Source organism: Trichomycterus rosablanca, chromosome 1 (genome assembly GCF_030014385.1).
Source record: "Trichomycterus rosablanca isolate fTriRos1 chromosome 1, fTriRos1.hap1, whole genome shotgun sequence".
NCBI lineage: Eukaryota > Metazoa > Chordata > Actinopteri > Siluriformes > Trichomycteridae > Trichomycterus > Trichomycterus rosablanca.
This window is the reverse complement of record NC_085988.1, coordinates 55441441-55467241: the sequence shown is the minus strand read 5'-3', so window position 1 is coordinate 55467241 and position 25801 is coordinate 55441441. Positions and strand designations below refer to the sequence as shown.

The 25801-nt window shown below is 40.4% G+C and overlaps 1 protein-coding gene across 3 annotated transcripts in view; it reads left to right on the top strand.

Annotated features, from left to right (window-relative positions):
- snd1 (staphylococcal nuclease and tudor domain containing 1) overlaps positions 1 to 25801 on the top strand; it is a 320334-nt gene that overhangs the window by 21360 nt on the left and 273173 nt on the right. For all 3 annotated transcript variants that reach the window (XM_062994655.1, XM_062994656.1, XM_062994658.1), the window contains exon 10: positions 6841 to 6945. In XM_062994655.1, the coding sequence (XP_062850725.1) occupies positions 6841 to 6945 (105 nt within the window). The remainder of the gene's footprint in view (positions 1 to 6840; positions 6946 to 25801) is intronic.

Genomic DNA, 25801 nt, shown 5'->3' with positions numbered 1-25801 from the left:
CACGCGCTTGTGTTCATTTCCGGTTGAACTGATAAAAAATTTTGATTTTGAAAAATTAAAAGACGAGCCGTTTTTCAGTTTCTGCTTGTTAGCTCACAGCTAACGCTAGCCAGTGTCAGTGTGGCTCTTCACTCGTCTCTCTGTGTTATCACCAGTAAGCACCCTACAGCCAATCAGCGAGCTCCAACTGCCTACCCCTCCCTTACTGTGGATGCGCGCATGTCCTAAAGTCTCAGTTTTCAAGGTAAACCTGAAGCAGAAATTCGGCGCTTCACATTAAAAAAATACCGTCACCATTTTTGAATACCGTCACCATTTTTGAATACCGCGGTATACGGTAATATCGTCATACCGCCCAACCCTACTACCAACTGATCTTCACAGTTGTGAAGCTTTTAGGATTATGTATGAAACCTGAAGTGTTGGACATTTAGATAATGTTTTAATTATTTTAATTATAATTTAATTGTTCTTGATAAGATAGATCAAAGCCCAAGTCAGAGAAAAAAAAAACAGTGACTTGAGAAGGAATCTGCTACAGTGTGAGGTAAATTTTAAAATGCATATTAATTATGAATTTCTCAATTAATAGATGTTAATATAAAATAAAATCAGTGGCTGTTTGGGTGGACAGTGGTAAAATATGGTAGCCCATGATATTTGAATCTCAGAGGTGGCATTAGCTTGTTGGGTGTCTAGTGTACACAGACCTAATACAGACCTAATTGGCTATGTATTTGTGGTGGGAGAGGGGTCGCTGGTGAAAAGGTGGGGCATAATGTGTGACTCAACAACCTATCCATTGAGAGGTGCACTTATCAGTGCTCTCTCAATGTCTGTTAGAAGCCTGGATAAAATACTAAAGATTTAGTCAGAAACTATGCCAAAGCAGGTATGTGGAATTGAACAATCTGCTGTGGCGACACCTCAACATGTGAGTAGCTGAAGGGAAAAAAAATCCAGTAGAGTCAGTGTTAAAATATTGCACTTACTAAATAAAGTCTTCATACATTTTCTTCAGTATTTTTCTTGTGTACTGAAAAAAATCATTAAACATTTAATTACATCTAAGGTGAACTTCTGTTTAACACATGCTGTATTCATGCCAACAGATGAACACCATCAGAACAAATTTCTACAATACGAACAGCTGCAAGGAAATATTCACCTCAGTACCCCCCCCCCCCCCCCCAAAACTAAACAATTAAAGCTGTACGTCCTCATAGTTACACAGACACTCTAACCACCATAAGCACAAGTAAAGAAAGCAAATAGAACCACCACTTTGACGTTTAAAGACTGACTCTATTAGCTGCCCATGATAATAGCCATAGCAGCTGACATGGCGTTAAGAATAGACCACTGAAGTCGTGTCGTCATTTTGTAGGCCACACCATGTTGTTATGCCCATATTTGGTAACCCAGGTCTAAGAGAAATTTTGAATAGGAAAAATGAATGGAGATTTCGCAAATTGCCTCTCTCGCATCCTGTAGTCATAAAAAATGTTCCAGAGCTTTTACGTTTTGTTTTTGATTCTTCTGTCTCTTATCACTGGATCCTTGTCGTTAAAAAGATCAAAATATGAATATTGCTACATGTAAGCTAATGCTACTGCGCACTGAATTCACGTCACTAAACTGGAAGCCTCTTAATTTTTTCTTTTTTTTTTCTTTTATAAGCCTCTTAAATGACTGCACGAAGCAGCGCGATTCACCAGTGTAACAGTGGAGTGATATTCACAAGTTTTAGTTTATATTTTTAGTAGCTAGCTACATTAAAGTACAAAGCAAGGATGGTTGGGTGTCACGCCTTTGGTTGTACTCGCCAAAAGCGAGCCGCTCGTTCCGTCTATTCGATTGGTGTAGTTCAGTGATGTCTAATTAATGCGCAGTAGCATTAGCTTTCGTGTAGCATTATTAGTATTACGACTATAACAACCTCGTAATTCAGAGGATCCAGTGATGTACAGGAGAAAAATGTACAAAAGACAAAAAACGTACAGGAACATGTTTATTTAGCACAGGATGCGTTAGAGCCGATTTTTTAAAAACCCCATTCATTTTTCCCATAGGGAATCTGACTTAGACCCGGGTCTCGAAATATGGGCATAGCGAGGACTACAGAATGACGCATGACTTCAGTGGTCTATTAAACAAACATTTAAGGTGGCATTTAAAAGTCTTAAGTTTCAAATTTAATTTGCATGCAGTCTGGTCAAGTGATTCTAGTTGTTTAGAGCAACTAATAGATTTCACTAGTTCTAGCTCCATCAATTTGCCACTTTTTAGAACTTCTAGAACAAAAAGAGAAGCTAAATGAAATGCAGATACTTGGGTACAGTACAGTTTATTTAGCAATGAAAACGACAAAATGTGGATTTGCATGTTTATAAGAGTACAATTCTGTACCGCATCATGGAAATTAATTCTCTAATTGGGTCGTGTTTTGGTCTGTTTGGTGTGCTTTGAGACTTTGGCCCCAGTATGTTAGAGTTTTAACAGAAAGCGTTTTCAATCAGTTGTCTTTCTGAATGTAATTATTTTCAGTGCTAAGGTTATAGAAAAGACCAAATCTGAAGAACACAACATTTATCAGCATTAGCACTGTAAGTGTACAGTGAGTGTATCGGCCTGTAGATGGTAGTAGCTTCCTGTCAGGCAGCAGTGCGCAGAGGCAGAATGAGTCACAGAGGTGGGCTGCAAATCCCAGTTGGCAGCTTGCAGTAAAGCCTCTGCATATGCAGGTGCTAATCTAGCAGTGAGTGTGCTGGCCAGCCATTTTCCTCCTGCAACCACATCCATCACGTTACTTTTAACAGAGGTTGAGCTAAAGAAAGCGTGAGTGTGGAGGGGAAAAAAAGACATGTGATGACCTTGCTGGTTTGAGGTGGGAATGTATCTGTGCACTGTGCTGGGATCCTCAGCCTGTGGTCCATAGGGCATTTGCAGCCTGTGGTGTATGGAGGTGCAGCCTACACTTCTGTGCTATTATCACTCACAGGTTGCACAAATGCATTAATGTATAGAGTGGCTTTCGGCCGCTGCGGCCCAGCCGACAAAGGTTAAGAAGCACTGCTGTCAAGGGTCTGTGGGGAGGCCTGCTATGTAGAGGCAGAGTGCTTGTTTTTCTACGGTCGCTGTTAGAGTTCCTGCACTAATAGCTCGGCTAATGACTAAATGATCATCTGTTGATAAATCCATCAGCTTCGCTTCATCTGCCCATCACTGCGCTAAGCCAAACACATGGAAACCAAATGAGCTCTTGGCAGAGCTGAACAGTACGATTAACGCAGTAAAAACAACCAAACAGGATAGAGTTATTTTATTCCAGTGTCATCCTGGTCTTTTTAAATTCTTTGATGTCAAATATTCTGTACCATGGCATGTAGCAAAAATCAGTTTATTTTATTATATCTAAACAAATGCCAGTGTGGATGATAGGCAGAAAACATTAATGTAGGACAGTACTTTTGTTTGATTAATTAATTTCTTTAGGGTGGCACGGTGGCTTAGTGGGTAGCACTGTAGCCTCACTGCAAAAAGGTCTTGGTTTGATTCCCAAGTGGACAGATCTGGATCCTTTCTGTGTGTAGTTTGCATGCTCTCCCTGTGTCAGTGTGGGTTTCCTCAGGAGCTCCGGTTTCCTCCCACAGTACAAAGACATGCAAGTGAGGTGAATTGGAGATACAAAATTGTCCTAATTAATAAATTAATATAGTAATTAATTGATTTATTTATTTTAGAAATCATTTCATTGTGGTTAGGGTTGTGTTGAGTCTGGAATTTATCCCTAATCTAAGCAATGGGTGTGACACCTCAGTTATCAGGACTGTCCACATACTTTTGATCATATCAGTACAACCTAAGGTGGGATTGTTTACTATAGCAACAGCTTAGGGTTTTTATGTATGTATTTATTTATTTTATTTCCTTAATGGGGCGGCACGGTGGCTCAATGGGTAGCACTGTGGCCTCACAGCAAGAAGGTCTTGGGTTTGATTCCCAGGTGGACAGATCTGGGTCCTGTCTGTGTGGAGTTTGCATGTTCTCCCCGTGTCTGTGTGGGTTTCCTCTGGGAGCTCCGGTTTCCTCTCACAGTCCGAAGACATGCAAGTGAGGTGAACTGGAGATACAAAATTGTCCATGACTGTGTTTGACATTAAAGATTTCAACTGATGAATCCTGTGTAACCAAAGTGTGTAAAACATGATGTTAAAATCCTAATTAATTAATAAAGTAATTTCTTCACTTTATTTTAGTATTCATTTCATTGTGGTTAGGGTTGTGTTGAATCTGGAACTCATCCCTAATCTTAGCAATGGGCGTGGCTAAAATACCCCAGTAATCAGGACTGTCCACATACTTTTAGTCATATCAGTACAATCTAAGGTGGGATTGTCTACTGTAGCAACTGCTCAGGGTTTGTATGCATGTATGTTTTTTTTTTTTATTAATTATTATTTATAAATTTTTTATTTCCCTGATGTTTTAAGCCCTAAATTGGATGTGGGGTGTGAGTGTTTAAAAAAACGCTCCCCTGCCTGTTAATCATTTTCTGTCTAATCTATTACTTGCACCTGCTCAAATATCACTTGTTGTCTCTGTGGAGTGCTGGGATATTAATTCACACCACAGGATGTTTGTTTGATTTTATTATCGTTTAGGATTTGAAGAGCTGATGCTATCAACTAAACCCAGTTCTTGGCTGTCATCAATTTTGGCCTGCCGTCTCTTTGTCTCTTGTCACTCTTCTTTACTCTTTCAGGATGGTGACACATTGAAAATTGCATTTGTTCCTAGGCCTGTGATGAGTATGAAATTTTAGCTGACTAAATTGTCACACCTACAACAGCAATTAATAATTTAATTGTCCTTGTTGACTTTATTATACACCGATCAGCCATAACATTAAAACCACCTCCTTGTTTCTACACTCACTGTCCATTTTATCAGCTCCACTTACCATATAGAAGCACTTTGTAGTTCTACAATTACTGACCATCCATATGTTTCTTGACATACTTTTTTAGCCTGCTTTTGCCCTGTTCTTCAATGGTCAGGACCCCCACAGGACCACCACAGAGCAGGCATTATTTGGGTGGTGGATGATTCTCAGCATAGCAGTGACAATGACGTGGTGGTGGTGTGTTAGTGTGTGTTGTGCTGGTATGAGTGGATCAGACACAGCAGCGCTGCTGGAGTTTTTAAATACTGTTTCCACTTACTGTCCACTCTATTAGACACTCCTACCTGGTTGGTCTACCTTGTAGATGTAAAGTCAGAGACAATCACTCATCTATTGCTGCTGTTTGAGTTGGTCATCTTCTAGACCTCTATCAGTGGTCACAGGACGCTGCCCATGGGGCGCTGTTGGCTGGATATATTTTGTTGTGTAGTGGTCCTGGAAGTGTCCTGACCATTAAAGAACAGGGTGAAAGCAGGCTATAAAAAGTATGTAAAGAAACAGATGGACTACAGTCAGTAAATGTAGAACTACAAAGTGCTTCTATATGGTAAGTGGAGCTGATGAAATGGACAGTGAGTGTAGAAACCAGGAGGTGGTCATAATGTTATATATTCGGTGTATATCGGGGCTGTTTGAAGACCAATCACTAAATTCTAAACAGTCACATAACCCCACCCTATATAAGCAATACCACAGTGTGCTGATATTCAGTAAGCAGCAGCAGATTATGATTTCATTATTTTTTTTATCTTTTTTTTAATCTGCGAACACACATAGTCTTGGACTGTTGCCAGGCAACGCAAACATATTCCTGCACAATACATAGCTCCTACTTTGTTGGCTACTTTGTACCATGTACATTTATTTGTACATTTCTATTTTTGGTAGAAAGATAAGATATCAGAAAAATACTGTCTGTTGAAAGTCCCTTTGGTGACGGGCATGATTCCGATGATTCAGTACAGTACGACAGTTTGTTGCTCCATCGTTTCCTGCTCACTGTCAATGGTCTTCATAAACTTTTTATCCAAACATTTTCTGTTTGGATAAATCTTGGATTAATCTTATTAAACTGAAGCGTGAGCATGTGTGGTGATTTACCACTCTGTGCCTGAGTTTTGGGTTTGAATCCCAGGCTGTTTTTACAAATACAGAAGCTGCATGGTCAGTATGAACCTAGTCATTAGAGTACACACATCAGTTCACCCTTAGTGCTAGTCCCAAGCCTGGATAAAAATAGAAGGGTTGTGTCAGGAAGGGCATCCGACATAAAAACTGTGCCAAATCAAATATGCAGCCGAATGCATTACTCTGGCAACCTCTAATAGGAGCAGCCAAAATAAATAATTCATTCACACCTGTAAAGCAGAATGATACATATGTAGTATAAGAGCACTGGGACTTTTTCCTATATCTGCACTTAACGTATGTCTCTAGTCCCATCAAAATACTAAGTCTGATTGAATGGTTGTATAATTTTAAATATCACGTATAAGAGCAGCTTCCTAATTCAAAAATTTCCAAAATTATTAATTAATACCATTCGGCTTTAAGCTCTCATTCAAACAAAAGTGATATGCTACCTAGCACAGTCAGCTAGTGAAATAATGTGAAACAAAAGGATTAAAGATCTGGTAGTCAAGGACAAGGATTAATATACAGATTCTTAGCAAAGGGTGGATAAAGTGTTTATTTGCTGCAGTCTTTTTTTACCATTTGATTCATCAGGCACGACTAATGTTAGATGTTCAAAGCTGTTTCTCTGGCAACAAGCTGGCTGTGTTCTCCATGTCCTTCAAGAGGAGCTGTGACTTGCTTAACCTCTTTCTCTCTCTCTTTCTCTTTTTTCCATCTCTTCCTTACACGCTGTACAGGTGATGCAAGTCGTGAATGCAGATGCCATTGTTGTGAAGCTCAACTCGGGCGAGTACAAAACCATCCACCTGTCTAGCATTCGACCTCCGAGGATCGAGGGCGAGGTATGTGTTGTCCTAGTCTGGTGTTTGTGTCCTTGTCACAAAATCCACTCGGTATGGGATGTCGGATACATTCTTAGCAAAGTGCTGATGTGCAGAGCCCCCTCCAATTTTTTCCACTTCATACGTCTCTCAAAGTGACTGCAGAGTTCAGCATCCTTTATCTTCAGTGCACACTGCTGTACATTAGAGGGAGCTAATCATATCTGACCACACATCTCTTCTATACCAAACACTGCCAGTTCAGTAGTCGGGCAATGCAGTACAACCAAAGGATCATCCTGTTTTCCTATTGTACCAATCTGGGAAAGTTTATGGATAAGATGGGATTTTTCCCCTGTTTTGTTTGCAATAACTTTGTTTTGGCCATGGAGAACTGTAAACCATCACACGCCCCCTTTTACGTACACTTCTTATCACCTGCTGGTGAAGAGCCATGCTATTCTCCATGTGACACCTCCATGACTAATATCATGGCTCCTGTTAGCAGGAAAATTCTTATTACGCAATATTTATTGCAATATCAACTGTATCCACACTTTTAAATGTATAAAAGTGTTTAAAAGTGTGGATACAGTTGATACTGCAATAAATATTGCATAATAAGAATTTTCTTCTAACAGGAGCCATGATATTAGTCATGGAGGTGTCACATGGAGAATAGCATGGCTCTTAGTTTGTGTGGGAACCCAACACCAGCAATGCAGCATAAAATTGTCCTTGCATAGTTAAAAGCATTTGTGTATTTACATTGAGTTCATTTTTAGTCTTTAGCATGACATTCTCTCCTGTAATTTGGCCTTCAAAGAGCTCTGACCTGAATTTTGTGAAAAGCTTTTTTCAAAATAGCTTGTTATAGCTGCAAAAAAGGGGAAACTATATTAACACCCCTAAACTGTCTAATGATCATGTGTCCACATACTTTGGGTCATATAGTATTTGTTTAAAGTGGTAAAAAGCCAAGTTCAGAAACAAGTCCCAATTACCCCCTCAGTTTCACCTGCAGTTGGATTTGGTTGAGCAATTTTTCTTTGCACACTGGGAATTGGCCCACTCACACACATTCACTGTTCATCTGTCAGCATGATTCTATTGATGTGTAATGTAGCTTAGGAAGCAGAACATGGGAACAGGAAGGAGAGGATCTCAATGCCAAAGATGTGTGAACATCCCATGAAAGAACTATATATATATATTAGGGCTGTCGAAGTTAACGCGATAATAACGCATTAACGCGACCTCAATTTAACGCGATTAAAAAAATTTGTGCCATTAACGCAAATTCTAGTTCATGTTGACACTTGACTGGTAGAACAAACGTTTTAATGTCGGACTTGCCACCGTTTTTCATTTGCGGTTTGTTAACATAATGTAACCGATCGTGGTAGTGATGCACTTGCATAATAAAGAAATAAATACACGCTATATTCACAAGTTGTCGGGAGCAGAACACTTTATTACACTTAATTAACTTCTTCTTCTGTACCGAATACCGGAAAGCTGAGTCGAGCACGTTAGTTCATGAACTATGGAAGCCCCAAAGGGTCAAAACACACTCACTTCGTGTAGAAACGTCCATCAAACCATCGTCACGATACAACCACAGACAAGTCTGATACAATAACTACGCCTTATCCCACCTAAAGCACCGCTGATCTACAATGTTTGCTGATGGAGAAATTCTAACCTACAATCTGACATTTACTGCCTAGTATGTGAGTGAATAAAACTCCCTTACAGTTTTCTCTTGTCCCAGCAGTTTTTAACATCAGTACATTTAGCATAAAATGTGTTCACCATTTTAATTGTAACATTTCACTTAAAAATCCTTGTTTTCTATAACATTTACACAGATTTTTTTTTTATGCGATTAATCGCGATTAACTATATGAAATTCTGAGATTAATCGCGATTAAAAATTTTAATCGTTTGACAGCCCTAATATATATATATATACACACAGTGTATCACAAAAGTGAGTACACCCCTCACATTTCTGCAAATATTTCATTATATCTTTTCATGGGACAACACTATAGACATGAAACTTGGATATAACTTAGAGTAGTCAGTGTACAGCTTGTATAGCAGTGTAGATTTACTGTCTTCTGAAAATAACTCAACACACAGCCATTAATGTCTAAATAGCTGGCAACATAAGTGAGTACACCCCACAGTGAACATGTCCAAATTGTGCCCAAATGTGTCGTTGTCCCTCCCTGGTGTCATGTGTCAAGGTCCCAGGTGTAAATGGGGAGCAGGGCTGTTGAATTTGGTGTTTTGGGTACAATTCTCTCATACTGGCCACTGGATATTCAACATGGCACCTCATGGCAAAGAACTCTCTGAGGATGTGAGAAATAGAATTGTTGCTCTCCACAAAGATGGCCTTGGCTATAAGAAGATTGCTAACACCCTGAAACTGAGCTACAGCATGGTGGCCAAGGTCATACAGCGGTTTTCCAGGACAGGTTCCACTTCGCCAGGGTCGACCAAAGAAGTTGAGTCCACGTGTTCGGCGTCATATCCAGAGGTTGGCTTTAAAAAATAGACACATGAGTGCTGCCAGCATTGCTGCAGAGGTTGAAGACGTGGGAGGTCAGCCTGTCAGTGCTCAGACCATACGCCGCACACTGCATCAACTCGGTCTGCATGGTCGTCATCCCAGAAGGAAGCTGACGCACAAGAAAGCCAGCAAACAGTTTGCTGAAGACAAGCAGTCCAAGAACATGGATTACTGGAATGCCCTGTGGTCTGACGAGACCAAGATAAACTTGTTTGACTCAGATGGTGTCCAGCATGTGTGGCGGCGCCCTGGTGAGAAGTACCAAGACAACTGTATCTTGCCTACAGTCAAGCATGGTGGTGGTAGCATCATGGTCTTGGGCTGCATGAGTGTTGCTGGCACTGGGGAGCTGCAGTTCATTGAGGGAAACATGAATTCCAACATGTACTGTGACATTCTGAAACAGAGCATGATCCCCTCCCTTCGAAAACTGGGCCTCATGGCAGTTTTCCAACAGGATAACGACCCCAAACACAACCTCCAAGATGACAACTGCCTTGCTGAGGAAGCTGAAGGTAAAGGTGATGGACTAAACCCAATTGAGCACCTGTGGCGCATCCTCAAGTGGAAGGTGGAGGAGTTCAAGGTGTCTAACATCCACCAGCTCCGTGATGTCATCATGGAGGAGTGGAAGAGGATTCCAGTAGCAACCTGTGCAGCTCTGGTGAATTCCATGCCCAGGAGGGTTAAGGCAGTGCTGGATAATAATGGTGGTCACACAAAATATTGACACTTTGGGCACAATTTGGACATGTTCACTGTGGGGTGTACTCACTTATGTTGCCAGCTATTTAGACATTAATGGCTGTGTGTTGAGTTATTTTCAGAAGACAGTAAATCTACACTGCTATACAAGCTGTACACTGACTACTCTAAGTTCTATCCAAGTTTTATTTCTATAGTGTTGTCCCATGAAAAGATATAATGAAATATTTGCAGAAATGTGAGGGGTGTACTCACTTTTGTGATACACTGTATATATATATATATACAGTATATCTATAGTGTATATATATATATATATATATATATATATATATATATATATATATATTTTTTTTTTTTTTTTTTCTTTATGTATAGATTATATAGTATGTATATGTATATAATTATGTGTGTATATATACAGTGCCTTGCAAAAGTATTCAGCCCCCTTGAACTTTTCAACCTTTTGCCACATTTCAGGCTTTAAACATAAAGATATGAAATTGTAATTTTTTGTGAAGAATCAACAACAAGTGGGACACAATCGTGAAGTGGAACGAAATTTATTGGATATTTTAAACTTTTTTTAGAAATAAAAAACTGAAAAGTGGGGCGTGCAATATTATTCGGCCCCCTTGCGTTAATACTTTGTAGCGCCACCTTTTGCTGCGATTACAGCTGCAAGTCGCTTGGGGTATGTCTCTATTAGTTTTGCACATCGAGATACTGAAATTTTTGCCCATTCTTCCTTGCAAAACAGTTCGAGCTCAGTGAGGTTGGATGGAGAGCGTTTGTGAACAGCAGTTTTCAGCTCTTTCCACAGATTCTCGATGGGATTCAGGTCTGGACTTTGACTTGGCCATTTTAACACCTGGATAAGTTTATTTGTGAACCATTCCATTGTAGATTTTGCTTTATGTTTTGGATCATTGTCTTGTTGGAAGATAAATCACCGTCCCAGTCTCAGGTCTTTTGCAGACTGCAACAGGTTTTCTTCCAGAATGGTCCTGTATTTGGCTCCATCCATCTTCCCATCAATTTTAACCATCTTCCCTGTCCCTGCTGAAGAAAAGCAGGCCCAAACCATGATGCTGCCACCACCATGTTTGACAGTGGGGATGGTGTGTTCAGGGTGATGAGCTGTGTTGCTTTTATGCCAAACATAACGTTTTGCGTTGTGGCCAAAAAGTTCGATTTTGGTTTCATCTGACCAGAGCACCTTCTTCCACATGCTTGGTGTGTCTCCCAGGTGACTTTTTATAGATATCTTTGAGAAATGGCTTTCTTCTTGCCACTCTTCCATAAAGGCCAGATTTGTGCAGTGTACGACTGATTGTTGTCCTATGGACAGATTCTCCCACCTCAGCTGTAGATCTCTGCAGTTCATTCAGAGTGATCATGGGCCTCTTGGCTGCATCTCTGATCAGTCTTCTCCTTGTTTGAGCTGAAAGTTTAGAGGGACGGCCGGGTCTTGGTAGATTTGCAGTGGTCTGATACTCCCTTCATTTCAATATGATCGCTTGCACAGTGCTCCTTGAGATGTTTAAAGCTTGGGAAATCTTTTTGTATCCAAATCCGGCTTTAAACTTCTCCACAACAGTATCTTGGACCTGCCTGGTGTGTTCCTTGGTCTTCATGATGCTCTCTGCGCTTTAAACAGAACTCTGAGACTATCACAGAACAGGTGCATTTATACGGAGACTTGATTACACACAGGTGGATTCTATTTATCACCATCAGTCATTTAGGTCAACATTGGATCATTCAGAGATCCTCACTGAACTTCTGGAGTGAGTTTGCTGCACTGAAAGTAAAGGGGCTGAATAATATTGCACGCCCCACTTTTCAGGTTTTTATTTCTAAAAAAAGTTTAAAATATCCAATAAATTTCGTTCCACTTCACAATTGTGTCGCACTTGTTATTGATTCTTCACAAAAAATTACAATTTCATATCTTTATGTTTAAAGCCTGAAATGTGGCAAAAGGTTGAAAAGTTCAAGGGGGCTGAATACTTTTGCAAGGCACTGTATATACAGTGTATCACAAAAGTGAGTACACCCCTCACATTTCTGCAGATATTTAAGTATATCTTTTCATGGGACAACACTGACAAAATGACACTGACACAATGAAAAGTAGTCTGTGTGCAGCTTATATAACAGTGTAAATTTATTCTTCCCTCAAAATAACTCAATATACAGCCATTAATGTCTAAACCACCGGCAACAAAAGTGAGTACACCCCTAAGAGACTACACCCCTAAATGTCCAAATTGAGCACTGCTTGTCATTTTCCCTCCAAAATGTCATGTGATTTGTTAGTGTTACTAGGTCTCAGGTGTGCATAGGGAGCAGGTGTGTTCAATTTAGTAGTACAGCTCTCACACTCTCTCATACTGGTCACTGAATGTTCCAACATGGCACCTCATGGCAAAGAACTCTCTGAGGATCTTAAAAGACGAATTGTTGCGCTACATGAAGATGGCCAAGGCTACAAGAAGATTGCCAACACCCTGAAACTGAGCTGCAGCACAGTGGCCAAGATCATCCAGCGTTTTAAAAGAGCAGGGTCCACTCAGAACAGACCTCGCGTTGGTCGTCCAAAGAAGCTGAGTGCACGTGCTCAGCGTCACATCCAACTGCTGTCTTTGAAAGATAGGCGCAGGAGTGCTGTCAGCATTGCTGCAGAGATTGAAAAGGTGGGGGGTCAGCCTGTCAGTGCTCAGACCATACGCCGCACACTACATCAAATTGGTCTGCATGGCTGTCACCCCAGAAGGAAGCCTCTTCTGAAGTCTCTACACAAGAAAGCCCGCAAACAGTTTGCTGAAGACATGTCAACAAAGTACATGGATTACTGGAACCATGTCCTATGGTCTGATGAGACCAAGATTAATTTGTTTGGTTCAGATGGTCTCAAGCATGTGTGGCGGCAATCAGGTGAGGAGTACAAAGATAAGTGTGTCATGCCTACAGTCAAGCATGGTGGTGGGAATGCCATGGTCTGGGGCTGCATGAGTGCAGCAGGTGTTGGGGAGTTACATTTCATTGAGGGACACATGAACTCCAATATGTACTGTGAAATACTGAGCAGAGCATGATCCCCTCCCTCCGGAAACTGGGTCGCAGGGCAGTGTTCCAGCATGATAATGACCCCAAACACACCTCTAAGACGACCACTGCTTTACTGAAGAGGCTGAGGGTAAAGGTGATGGACTGGCCAAGCATGTCTCCAGACCTAAACCCAATAGAACATCTTTGGGGCATCCTCAAGCGGAAGGTGGAGGAGTGCAAAGTCTCGAATATCCGCCAGCTCCGTGATGTCGTCATGGAGGAGTGGAAAAGCATTCCAGTGGCAACCTGTGAAGCTCTGGTAAACTCCATGCCCAGGAGAGTTAAGGCAGTTCTGGGAAATAATGGTGGCCACACAAAATATTGACACTTCAGGAACTTTCACTAAGGGGTGTACTCACTTTTGTTGCCGGTGGTTTAGACATTAATGGCTGTATATTGAGTTATTTTGAGGGAAGAATAAATTTACACTGTTATATAAGCTGCACACAGACTACTTTTCATTGTGTCAAAGTGTCATTTTGTCAGTGTTGTCTCATGAAAAGATATACTTAAATATCTGCAGAAATGTGAGGGGTGTACTCACTTTTGTGATACACTGTATATATGTATACATATATATGTATACATATATATGTATACTGTGTATATATATATATATACTGTATATATATATATTTATATATACTGTGTATATATATATATATATATATATATATATATATATATATATATATATATATATATATACATATATACAGTATATATAAATATATATATATACAGTATATATATATATACAGTATATATATATATATATATATATATATATATATATATATATATATATATATATACTTAAATATATATATACAGTGTATCACAAAACTGAGTACACCCCTCACATTTCTGCAGATATTTAAGTATATCTTTTCATGGGACAACACTGACAAAATGACACTTTGACACAATGAAAAGTAGTCTGTGTGCAGCTTATATAACAGTGTAAATTTATTCTTCCCTCAAAATAACTCAATATGCAGCCATTAATGTCTAAACCAACGGCAACAAAAGTGAGTACACCCCTAAGAGACTACACCCCTAAATGTCCAAATTGAGCACTGCTTGTCATTTTTCCTCCAAAATGTCATGTGATTTGTTAGTGTTACTAGGTCTCAGGTGTGCATAGGGAGCAGGTGTGTTCAATTTAGTAGTACAGCTCTCACACTCTCTCATACTGGTCACTGAAAGTTCCAACATAGCACCTCATGGCAAAGAACTCTCTGAGGATCTTAAAAGACGAATTGTTGCGCTACATGAAGATGGCCAATGCTACAAGAAGATTGCCAACACCCTGAAACTGAGCTGCAGCACAGTGGCCAAGATCATCCAGCGTTTTAAAAGAGCAGGGTTCACTCAGAACAGACCTCGCGTTGGTCGTCCAAAGAAGCTGAGTGCACGTGCTCAGCGTCACATCCAACTGCTGTCTTTGAAAGATAGGCGCAGGAGTGCTGTCAGCATTGCTGCAGAGATTGAAAAGGTGGGGGGTCAGCCTGTCAGTGCTCAGACCATATGCCGCACACTACATCAAATTGGTCTGCATGGCTGTCACCCCAGAAGGAAGCCTCTTCTGAAGTCTCTACACAAGAAAGCCCGCAAACAGTTTGGTGAAGACATGTCAACAAAGGACATGGATTACTGGAACCATGTCCTATGGTCTGATGAGACCAAGATTAATTTGTTTGGTTCAGATGGTCTCAAGCATGTGTGGCGGCAATCAGGTGAGGAGTACAAAGATAAGTGTGTCATGCCTACAGTCAAGCATGGTGGTGGGAATGCCATGGTCTGGGGCTGCATGAGTGCAGCAGGTGTTGGGGAGTTACATTTCATTGAGGGACACATGAACTCCAATATGTACTGTGAAATACTGAAGCAGAGCATGATCCCCTCCCTTCGGAAACTGTGTCGCAGGGCAGTGTTCCAGCATGATAATGACCCCAAACACACCTCTAAGACGACCACTGCTTTATTGAAGAGGCTGAGGGTAAAGGTGATGGACTGGCCAAGCATGTCTCCAGACCTAAACCCAATAGAACATCTTTGGGGCATCCTCAAGCGGAAGGTGGAGGAGCACAAAGTCTCGAATATCCGCCAGCTCCGTGATGTCGTCATGGAGGAGTGGAAAAGCATTCCAGTGGCAACCTGTGAAGCTCTGGTAAACTCCATGCCCAGGAGAGTTAAGGCAGTTCTGGGAAATAATGGTGGCCACACAAAATATTGGTTTAGACATTAATGGCTGTATAGTGAGTTATTTTGAGGGAAGAATAAATTTACACTGTTATATAAGCTGCACACAGACTACTTTTCATTGTGTCAAAGTGTCATTTTGTCAGTGTTGTCCCATGAAAAGATATACTTAAATATCTGCAGAAATGTGTATATATATATATATATATATATATATATATATATATATATATATATATATATATATACGCCCCCAGCTATATATATATATTTGTGAGATGTCTGTAATTTTGGTAAATGTTAAACAACTTAAAAACTTCTATCATCGTTGGACACAACAACAATGTCATTTTATTTCTTTAAAAAACTGGTTACCATGACAACTTTTTGTGTTTCCTCTAAACAGTAGCAAACGAAACTGGATATGATGGGCATGACTATCTAAATTTTATGGACTTCCAATTTTAATTGGGGAAAAAAAAAGTAAATGTAACTTTTGTTGTAATGGTGCGTTCACACTGAGCACCTTTTCCTTCACTGCCCCCAGCTATGTGTTAATATTTTACAGGAATCACCTGTTGCTTGGCCGAAAAATAACTCTGATCAATGTATCAGTTTAAACATGATTTAAGGTCAAACTTATTCTGTGCAAACAATGAATCTATATGCTAATTTTTCATTCCTGTCAGTATGAACACATTTCGAATATTCAGCTACTGTAATGACCTTTTAATTAGATTTGTACAGATATAAAGAAATGTCTTGTTTTCTTGTTAAAAAAATACGATTGCTCTAACATGCTTTTGCGACTATAGATTGAGAATTACAGCACTATCCGTGTGCTGTCAGAAGAATGTGACTGTGTGGCGTCTAATGCTCTAGCCCACCACCGCTGCGATCTCAAGCTTTGAGTTTGAATCTTAGCTGTGCAATCGACTGGCCAGACATTTACAGAATATACAATTGGTTGTGTTTTGGGGAAGGTTGGGAATTGGTTTTTTGGGGTGGTTGGGTGATGGCTGAACAAGTTCCTTATTGCTACTTCAATTGCAGCCTCTGGCTGGTCAGAGGCACTAGCACCAGAAATATCTGAATTGTGGAAAGTAGTGTGGAGCTCTCTGTTTGCGATAATGTGTTCTGTATATCTCCATCGGAGGCAGCAGAGGAAGTTGATAGCGATGACTTGGCCACAATTAGATTGGGAGTCTCATTCTTAGTCTCAAACTCATGTCTGTGACAACATGCTAGCCTATGTGCAAATTAGGCTTTATTAAAAGAAAACCCTTATCTAAGTAAAGCATAAAACCTAGTCTTATTCCTCGGCCAGCCCTAACACCAAAGTATTCTGCCTACCACTCAGTCGTAATCTTGGTTATGCTCATACTTACACTAGGATTACCTGGTCTCCTAGCCTAAAAACCCTAAAAGCAATTGATTTTCTTATTTAAATTGGCATTGCTGATTTATCTGAATGCCATTTTGATTCGGGTTTAATTATTTCATAGTTTAAGCTGTCATTTTAAGGAGTAACCTTTAAAATTAGGATGGCAGGATGATAGAGGGTTTAAATATAACCTCGACATCCTGCCAAGATAGCTAACATGCAGCGTCTCATATGGGATGAAATCTTTCTTGAATTAGCTGCTGTGCTCTTGACCCCTGACCTCTCCCTAATAACTCTTGTGAGTCAGCGAATTAGACCTGGCTCCTCATGTATCAGGGACAAATTAAGCCCATTAGGTTTTTGTAGTGCGTATTTCACAATGAGGTTAAACAGTACGGGTTGAAAGAGTCTAAAAAATATCATCATGCGGTTCTGATAAAAACGCACAGTGAAGTGAAAGCCTAGCCGCGTATCTATGGCTACGGGCTTTTGATGAGCAGTGGCTCTGAAGCCGTTTAGATCCCAAGTGCTTTAAGATCAGTTTTATTCAGATCAGACAGGATTGTAGGACAATACAGAGCACCCGCAATTATGCTTCTAAAGCAGGAAATGTGTGCCAGCCTTCCTGAATGAAATTCTAAATGCACTTTTTAATGCGTCTGTGCAAGCGGTAGGACAGAATTATCCAATTTTACCTCGTTTCCAGTTAGTGAGCTATGTAGTGTGAAATAGATCCTAGTGTCGAGATCCTTTCTGTGCCTAAACTGGTTATGCAGCAGGGATTTGTGTACATTTACTCAAAATGAACAGCTTATTCTCTCCTGCTTGCTTTTATTTGTGTTTAACCAAAGACACTGATTATAAAAGAAGGCTGATCTCATCCTCCTTCAGCACACAATCCTGCCTATGAGCACTGAAATGCAGGATTACTGTTAATTGGTGTCAGTGGACCAGCTCTTACTACAGTAAAGAAAGCAGCTTGTTATAGCTTAGTGCCAGCACTAAATGCTGTACTCTCTTCAATATAGAGTGCAGTATAAGTACTTGGGCAGTGTCTGTTTTGCCCTTCTCTATACATAAATACAGCTTACCTTTCTCTCATCGCTGCCACCACCCCCACCCTGATCAAGGAGGGCAGAGACTTGGTCGCAGATTGCTTCTTTTCACCGTCAGACTCTCACTGAGCGCAGTATCACATGCGGAGAGTCATGCACTGGCATCCATGATCAACCGTCCCCATGCAGACACCTCAACCGATCAACAGTTTGTAATTGCCCAGCAATGAGGAACCCCCCTTTTTTTTGTAATGCATTTTCTCCCCATCCCCCCCTTTTAGTGTGTCCAATTGCATCATGCTTCCTCTCCGCCTATGCCGATCCCTGCTCTGACCGAGGAGATCGAAGCTAACCCACGGCCCCTCCGACATGTGGGCAGCAAGCCGTATACATCTTATCACCCACACATTGACAAGTGTTGTGCCACCTAGCGGTGTGTATGGAGAGACACACCCTAAGAGCACTCTTCCCTCATCTCTGTGTAGGCACCTCTAATAAGCCAGCAGAGGTCGTAATTGCACCAGTCTGACAGAGAGAGACCCCTATCCGGCTTAGTCCCACCCATCTGAACAACAGGCCAATCGTTGTTCATGTGACCGCTCAGCCTCAGCCGGCAAGACAGAGCTGAGATTCGATACGATGTATTTGAGATCCAGCTCCGGTTCCAGCGTGTGTTTTTACCGCTGTGCCACCTGAGCGCCGGAACCCCCCATTTTTAGCAATTGTCCGTCCCCCGACACACACAGCCAATTGTGTGTCTGTGTAGGCACCCACCTGGCTGATAGCTTGAGATCCCAGCACTGGTGGGTTAGTGTGTTTTACCATTTTGCCCAAGCACCCAAACCCAGTTTATCATCAAATGAAGTGGGCCAATGGGCGTAATGTTAACGGTAACCCTGGTCTGTGTACTCGAGCATTTACCTGGTGTTCATGATGACTTCCTCAGCCAATTGAACGCAGTATTGCTTTATTACACTTTGCTAACAGGTTGGCTTTCCACGCAATCCTCCTGTAATGAAAAAGATATGAATCCAATTATTAATAATGTTAGTTTAATCTGTGTATTTAATATTTACTTAGTGCTTCTTTACTTTTGAGTAATTGACAAAAATGAACAGCTCTGCTTTTAGTGAATGCCTGCTTTCAATATAACATATCAGTGTGAAAAAGGAAAGAACAAGCTTGGTCAAGCAAGGTTGTTTAATTTACAATATGTGGTATGAAATGTCTAATGTCCTTTAACTGACCTTTAATCTTCTTTGTATTATAATTACATTATTACAATTAATTTGTTTTCTGCTCTGTATCTAAATTTGGAAAATTATCTATTACAACAGTAAAATTCCCTCTATGTAAGCCTACTAATAATTGCTTTATTTTTTTTTTATCTATCAGCTAAATACAGTGGGACCTTGATTTTACGGATTTCGGATTAATGGCCAAAATCTGGAAAACCAATTGTTTGGTCCGATTGTTTAAAATTCCAGTGAGAAGCGTACCAAGACCAGTAGTTCAGTAATTGTCCACTAGCCGGCGCACGTCTCTCTGTTAACATGAGCGATGGGCTTTATTTAGTTGGCAGGCTCACTTTGTTCTTGCCTTTTTCTGTGTTTTTTGTTTAATTTTTGCAAGTTCTAGTGCTTAGTCATGCACCAGCACTGCTCCAGTAGCCACCAGCAGTGCTTCAGACTCAATAATAGATACTCTGAGTCCCCACTACTCTGAGTCATCTCCTGTGCCACACAAGATAAATAAATTCTCCCCAGTAGTACAGTACATCAATTTTAATAATTATTCACAGGTTTTACATTACATATTTATGTATCTATTTACGTTGTTCATTTTACTATTTATTATATGTGCATGTTTAGCACTTTTGTGGACCTCAGTGCTGTTTTTGCATATTTTCGCATATTTTCGCACCCCCTGGAAAAAACCTTGCTGTTTTGAACAATCGCAGTGCTCCCCCCTTTTAGTCTGTTAAATCGAGGTTCCACTGTATTATTTTTTTTCTCTTTGGCTCTGACTTTATAAATGCTACATAACATACACAGATCAGCCATAACATTAAAACCACCTCCTTGTTTCTACACTCATTGTCCATTTTATCAGCTCCACTTACCATATAGGAGCACTTTGTAGTTCTACAATTACTGATCTGTTTCTCTGCATACTTTGTAAGCTCCCTTCAATGCTGTTTTTCAATGGTCAGGACCCTCACAGGACCACCACAGAGCAGGTATTTTTGGGTGGAGGATCATTTTCAGCACTACAATGACATGGTGGTGGTGTGTTGTGTGTGTTGTGCTGGTATGAGTAAATCAGACACAGCAGCGCTGCTGGAGTTTTGAAATACCGTGTCCACTCACTGTCCACTCTGTTAGACACTCTTATCTAGTTGGTCCACCTTGTAGATGTAAAGTCAGAGACTTCGCTAATCTATTGCTGCTGTTTGAGTTGGTCATCTTGTAGACCTTCATCGGTGGTCACAGGACGCTGCCTACGTTGGCTGTATAATTTTGGTGGTGGACTATTCTCAGTCCAGCAGTGACGGTGAGGTATTTAAAAACTCCATCGGCATTGCTGTGTCTTATCTACTCATACGAGCACAACACACACTTACACACAACCACCATGTCAGTGTCACTGCAGTGCTGAGAATGAGCCACCACCCAAATAATACCTACACTGGTGGTCCTGGGAGAGTCCTGACCATTGAAGAACAGGGTGAAAGGGGGTTAACAAAGCATGCAGAGAAACAGATGGACTACAGTCAGTAATTGTAGAACTACAAAGTGCTTCTATATGGTAAGTGGAGCTGATAAAATGGACAGTGAGTGTAGAAACAAGGAGGTGGTTTTAATGTTATGCTTGATTGGTGTATATTTGCATTTCTTTAATTGGGGTTTATTAGTAGTTAATGTTGTAATGCCTTATTTATTTTTCTATTCAGTACATTTTGGTACATCTGATGTTTTTGCAATGTCTCTAATCTACTTATTTAGATTTAGTAGCAACAGATGTAAATGCCTCATCCATAATTAACTTTAAACCTTTTGCTAACTTTAGTGTGTATTAATTAATGATGCAACAACAAACATCTGGCCAAGAGAAAACCACAATTCCTTTAATTACTTATTAAAACACAGACCGGTAGCCTGTGTGTGAAATGTGTGGATGTGTGGTTACCAATTATATAAGTCTCGCAATCATGCCCTTCTGAATTTGAATAGAAACTATGAAAATGAGATCAATGTCCTGGAATAAAGAGCAGCACATGTAGCACAGTGGCTCTTCTGTAAGACGCAGCCCTGGAAGTGCTGTAGTGTAAGACGGTGCCAGATGCTTCAGCAGCATGTGCTCTGTGCTCGACTGCATCCTCTCATGTCAGAGATGGATGGCAGGAGAAAAGCAAGACGCGGTAGCTCTGTGGTCATGTTGGTAACACGACTGGGGGTTTGGTAAGGGATTTGAGTGAAGGTGATGTGGGTCACTGTACAATGAGAGCCTTTAGTTAAAAAGTTCAGGGGAAATTGAGCGTTGATTTGTGGTCCTGATCCTGTAGTAAGTGGTTCATCTGCTTTCTCTAATTGTATTATCTGTATGCTCTTTATTACCAATGTTCGCAGTCATGCCTCTTGGTCTCTCATGCGGTGTATTTGCCCCCATTTTCTATGTCCCCATTAAGATGATAAAACTACCTTTTAATACTGGACAAAGATAACCCAAGTAAACACCAAATGCTTTTTTTAAAATTAATTCAAAGAATGTTCAGTCTTACCTGGCCCATATGAAAAAGTAGCATATGAAATCAAGCATTTAACCAAATTGAATTGACAACTGGGTTCAGTTTCACTAGCCACACTAAGGCATGATTACTGCCAGACCTGCTGAATCTAAACTTCACTTAAATAGAACCTGTTTGTTTGTTTGTTTATCAGGATTTTAATGTCATGTCACACTTTGGTTACATTCACGACAAAAAACGGTAGTCACTCATTACACAAGGTTATATCGAACACAGTCATGGACAATTTAGCGTCCCCAATTCACCTCACTTGCATGTCTTTGGACTGTGGGAGGAAACCGGAGCACCCGGAGTAAACCCACGCGGACACGGGGAGAACATGCAAACTCCACACAGAAAGGACCCGGACCATCCCACCCGGGGATCGAACCCAGGACCTTCTTGCTGTGAGGCGACAGTGCTATCCACTTAGCCACCGTTCCGCCCAAAAAGAACCTGTCTGGCAATGTGAAGCAGGCTAGATGGTCCCAAAAAACGACATGATGCCTCGTTCTGAAGAAATTCAAATACAGGTGTAAAACAAAGTAATTGAAATTTATCAGTTTGAAAAGAGTTTACTATGCCATTGCTAAGGCTCTGAGACTTAATGAACCACAGTAAGAGTCATTATCCATAAAGAAAGAATACTTGGGACAGTGTTGAACCATCCCAGGGGTTGCTGGTCTACCAGCATTCACAGCACATCCATGAGGTCACAAAAAACCCAGAGGTACATCTGAGAAACTGCAGGTCTCACTTGCCTTGGTTAAGGTCAATGTACAGAATTCCATCATAAGAAAATCACTGCTGACCAAAAAGAACACAAAGGCTCGTCTTGCATTGGCCAAAAACATCTAGATGACCCTTAAGGCTTTTGGGATAATACTTCCACCTTTGACTCATCAGTCAACAAAATATTTGGGAAGTATAGATATAGTACTTAGTTAAATTTGGCAAATTTCACCACAGAAACATCATACCAACAGTGAAACATGGTGGCGGTAGTATAATGGTCTAGGGCAGCTTTGCAGCTTTGATTCTGCAGGATCTGGACGACTTGTCATAATTGATAGAAACATGAATTCTGCTCTCTATTAGAAAATTCTGAAGGAGAATGCTTGCCCATCAGTTCATGATCTAAAGCTTTAGTGCAGTTGTGTTATGGGGCAGGATAATGATCCAAAGCACACAAGCAAGTCCATCAGCTAATAACTCTGAGGAAGTAAAATTAGGATTTTACTTTAGGGTGGAGTAAAAAAAAAAAACATTTTTAGGGTGGAGTTGCTGTGACAAGATCTTAAATGGGCAGTTCTTCAATGTGGCTGAGGTAAAACAATTCTGCACATAAGAGCAGGCCAAAAGTCCTCCACAATGATGTAAAAAACACATAACAAGTTACCACATACATTTGATTGCAGTTGCTTTTGCCAAGGGTGGCACTAGCGATTGTTAGGTTTAGGGAAAATTACTTTATAAAATTACTTATTTTTTATTTTCCTTTTTTCCCCTTAATTTTTTTCTCCCCTAATCTGGTCGTGCCCAATTACCCTGATTGCATCGTCCACTGATTCAACCCTCCACCGCTGAATGAGGACGCTTCTCAAGTGACACCCCCCTCCCTCCGACACGTGCTCAGTACAGACTGCATTCTTCACCTGCACGAGTCAAGTTCATATATACCGATCAGCACTGTGCACGGAGAGCCACACCCTGATCAGCATTATCCCATGAGCCCTGTGCAGGCGCCATCAATCAGCCAGCCGGGGTCGTAATTGCACCAGTTATGAGGACCCATGGTCCGGCTTGTCCAACAGCCAATCGTTGTTCATGCAGCCTCCCAGCCCAGCCGGGTGGCAGAGCTGAGTTTCGATACGATGTATTCGAAAACCCAGCTCTGGTGTGCTAGCATATTTTACCGCTGTGCCACTTGAGCGGCCTTCACACGAGTATTGATGAATCTTTTTTATCTTCAATTAAATCAAATGGAATGATCATTTAAAAGATGCATTTTGTTTACTTGTCACCTTTATCTTATAATAACATCGGTAGGTAGATCTAAGACATTTTTATGTAACATTAGTAATAATAGAAGTAATCAGATGAATGGTTCTTTCACAGCACTTTACACCACATATTGTACCATTTATTACAAAACTATTGTTCAGACAAATGCTTAGTGGATTTGGCTAGTTTAACTATGTGAGTTGCTGATAGGTGGCTTAATTGGAGCATGCAGTCATTAACATCAAGTATATTATCATTATACTGCAGGGAACTTGAATTGTGGCCCAGCCAGTGGCTGCCAACTTGAAAAGAAGTCATTTTTCTTACTCTTTCATTATGAATTGGAAATGTCTTGGCAACCAGTGGCAACTAAGTTGGTGTTTGGCCATCTGCTGTGTATGTTTTGTAAAGGTAAAATAATAGCCTGGGATGATTTAAGCAATTAAAAATATGTATATTAGAAGAAGGAGAAATCTGAATGCTACAGCATACTATTATTTCAAGAATTTTATGCTTCTGCACAGAACCCACAACTCAATCCCCAACCCCTTAATAAAATGAAATGAGTCACACACTTTGAACCAGATCTTATTGTCTAACATCAGTGAGCAAATGCTCTCATGGCTGAATGGAAGTGAATCCATGCAGGCACTATTCACCAACATGTGAAAAGCTTTCCCAGAAGATTGGATGCAGTTTCAGGAGTAAAAGGAGACCAAGTGCATATTAATACCCATACTTTTAGAATAAGATGTTCAACAAGAACATGTTGACTTAAACTATAAATGCCTGCATATAATCTTTTTCATTCGTTCGGTTCATTTATCTGTTGTAATATCGGGTGATGGGCAAGCTGCTGGATTAATGACTGCAATGAATTTTACTTCCCTCTTTGCTCCATCTTTCTGTCTGGGCCAGACTGAAAAGAGAGTGAGCTTTATTTTTGGCTATAGCAACCAAGCTATTCTGAGCTGTGTTGGCATCAGCTTTTTTGGAATTCGCATTAGGAGGGGAGGAAGAATGGCGAGGTTATCAGTATAATTTGATGGCTTATTGCGACTCCTGTCATATAGCCATGTTGGGTAAAATTTGTCCAGATTTATAGCGTAGCTCAAATTCTGTCTTTACAGCATTTGACACAGATGTGTCCAAAATCGTTCTTTTTTATTATTTAATCCACTTTTAGTAATGCACCAAACGTGCAGCTGGTCATTGTGTCTGGATATCTCATTGCGACAGCCAGAAAGCCCTACATTTTGTTTCCTTTGAGTTATTCAGTGGTGGATTTGGTTTATGCAGCAGGACAGTGATCCAATACAAACTAGCATCACACTACCACCACCAATTTTTGCTGTTGGAATGATGTTCTTATGTTGGAATTTGGTGTTGGCTTTATGCCAGATGTTACAGGACTTATATCAGTACATAGAATACTATCCCTAAAGTCTTGGCAGTGGTTTGTGCCTTGCCCCCTCTCATGACATTTTTGTCTAGTGTTTTTCTTATCATAGAATCATGTACATTGACCTTACCTGAGGCAAGAGAGACCTTCAGTTCTTTAGATGTGCTAGAGTCCGAGTCAAGTCACGAGTCAATATAATCTACACAAAACATATATTGGAAATGTAGCGTAGAAATAAACGAATAATATGTGCAGATAAAAACCAACAGATTAGCGACTGTATTTTGCCGTTTTACTTCGTGCCTTTACTTTCCTAGTTACCAGTTAAAAGCTTAAACTGACGTTTTGTTTTCATTGCAAATTACGGCACAGCGGCCAAAATCCCAAACACAGAAAAATTTCCATAATACTGCTTACCTTAGCTTATGTTCTTCCAGATGCTATTAAATTTATAACCGTGTGTTGTCCCATTAGGAATATAATCTGTTATTTTTTAAATGTGCCTCCAAACTTTTCCCAGTTGTGAAGTAAAACACGAACTCGTATGAAAGCCAATCAAGCGTTTCATTGACGATTATCTGTGTGACGCTGCAAACTAAATACATGCAAATAACAGCATTTCTTACTAAAAATTCAA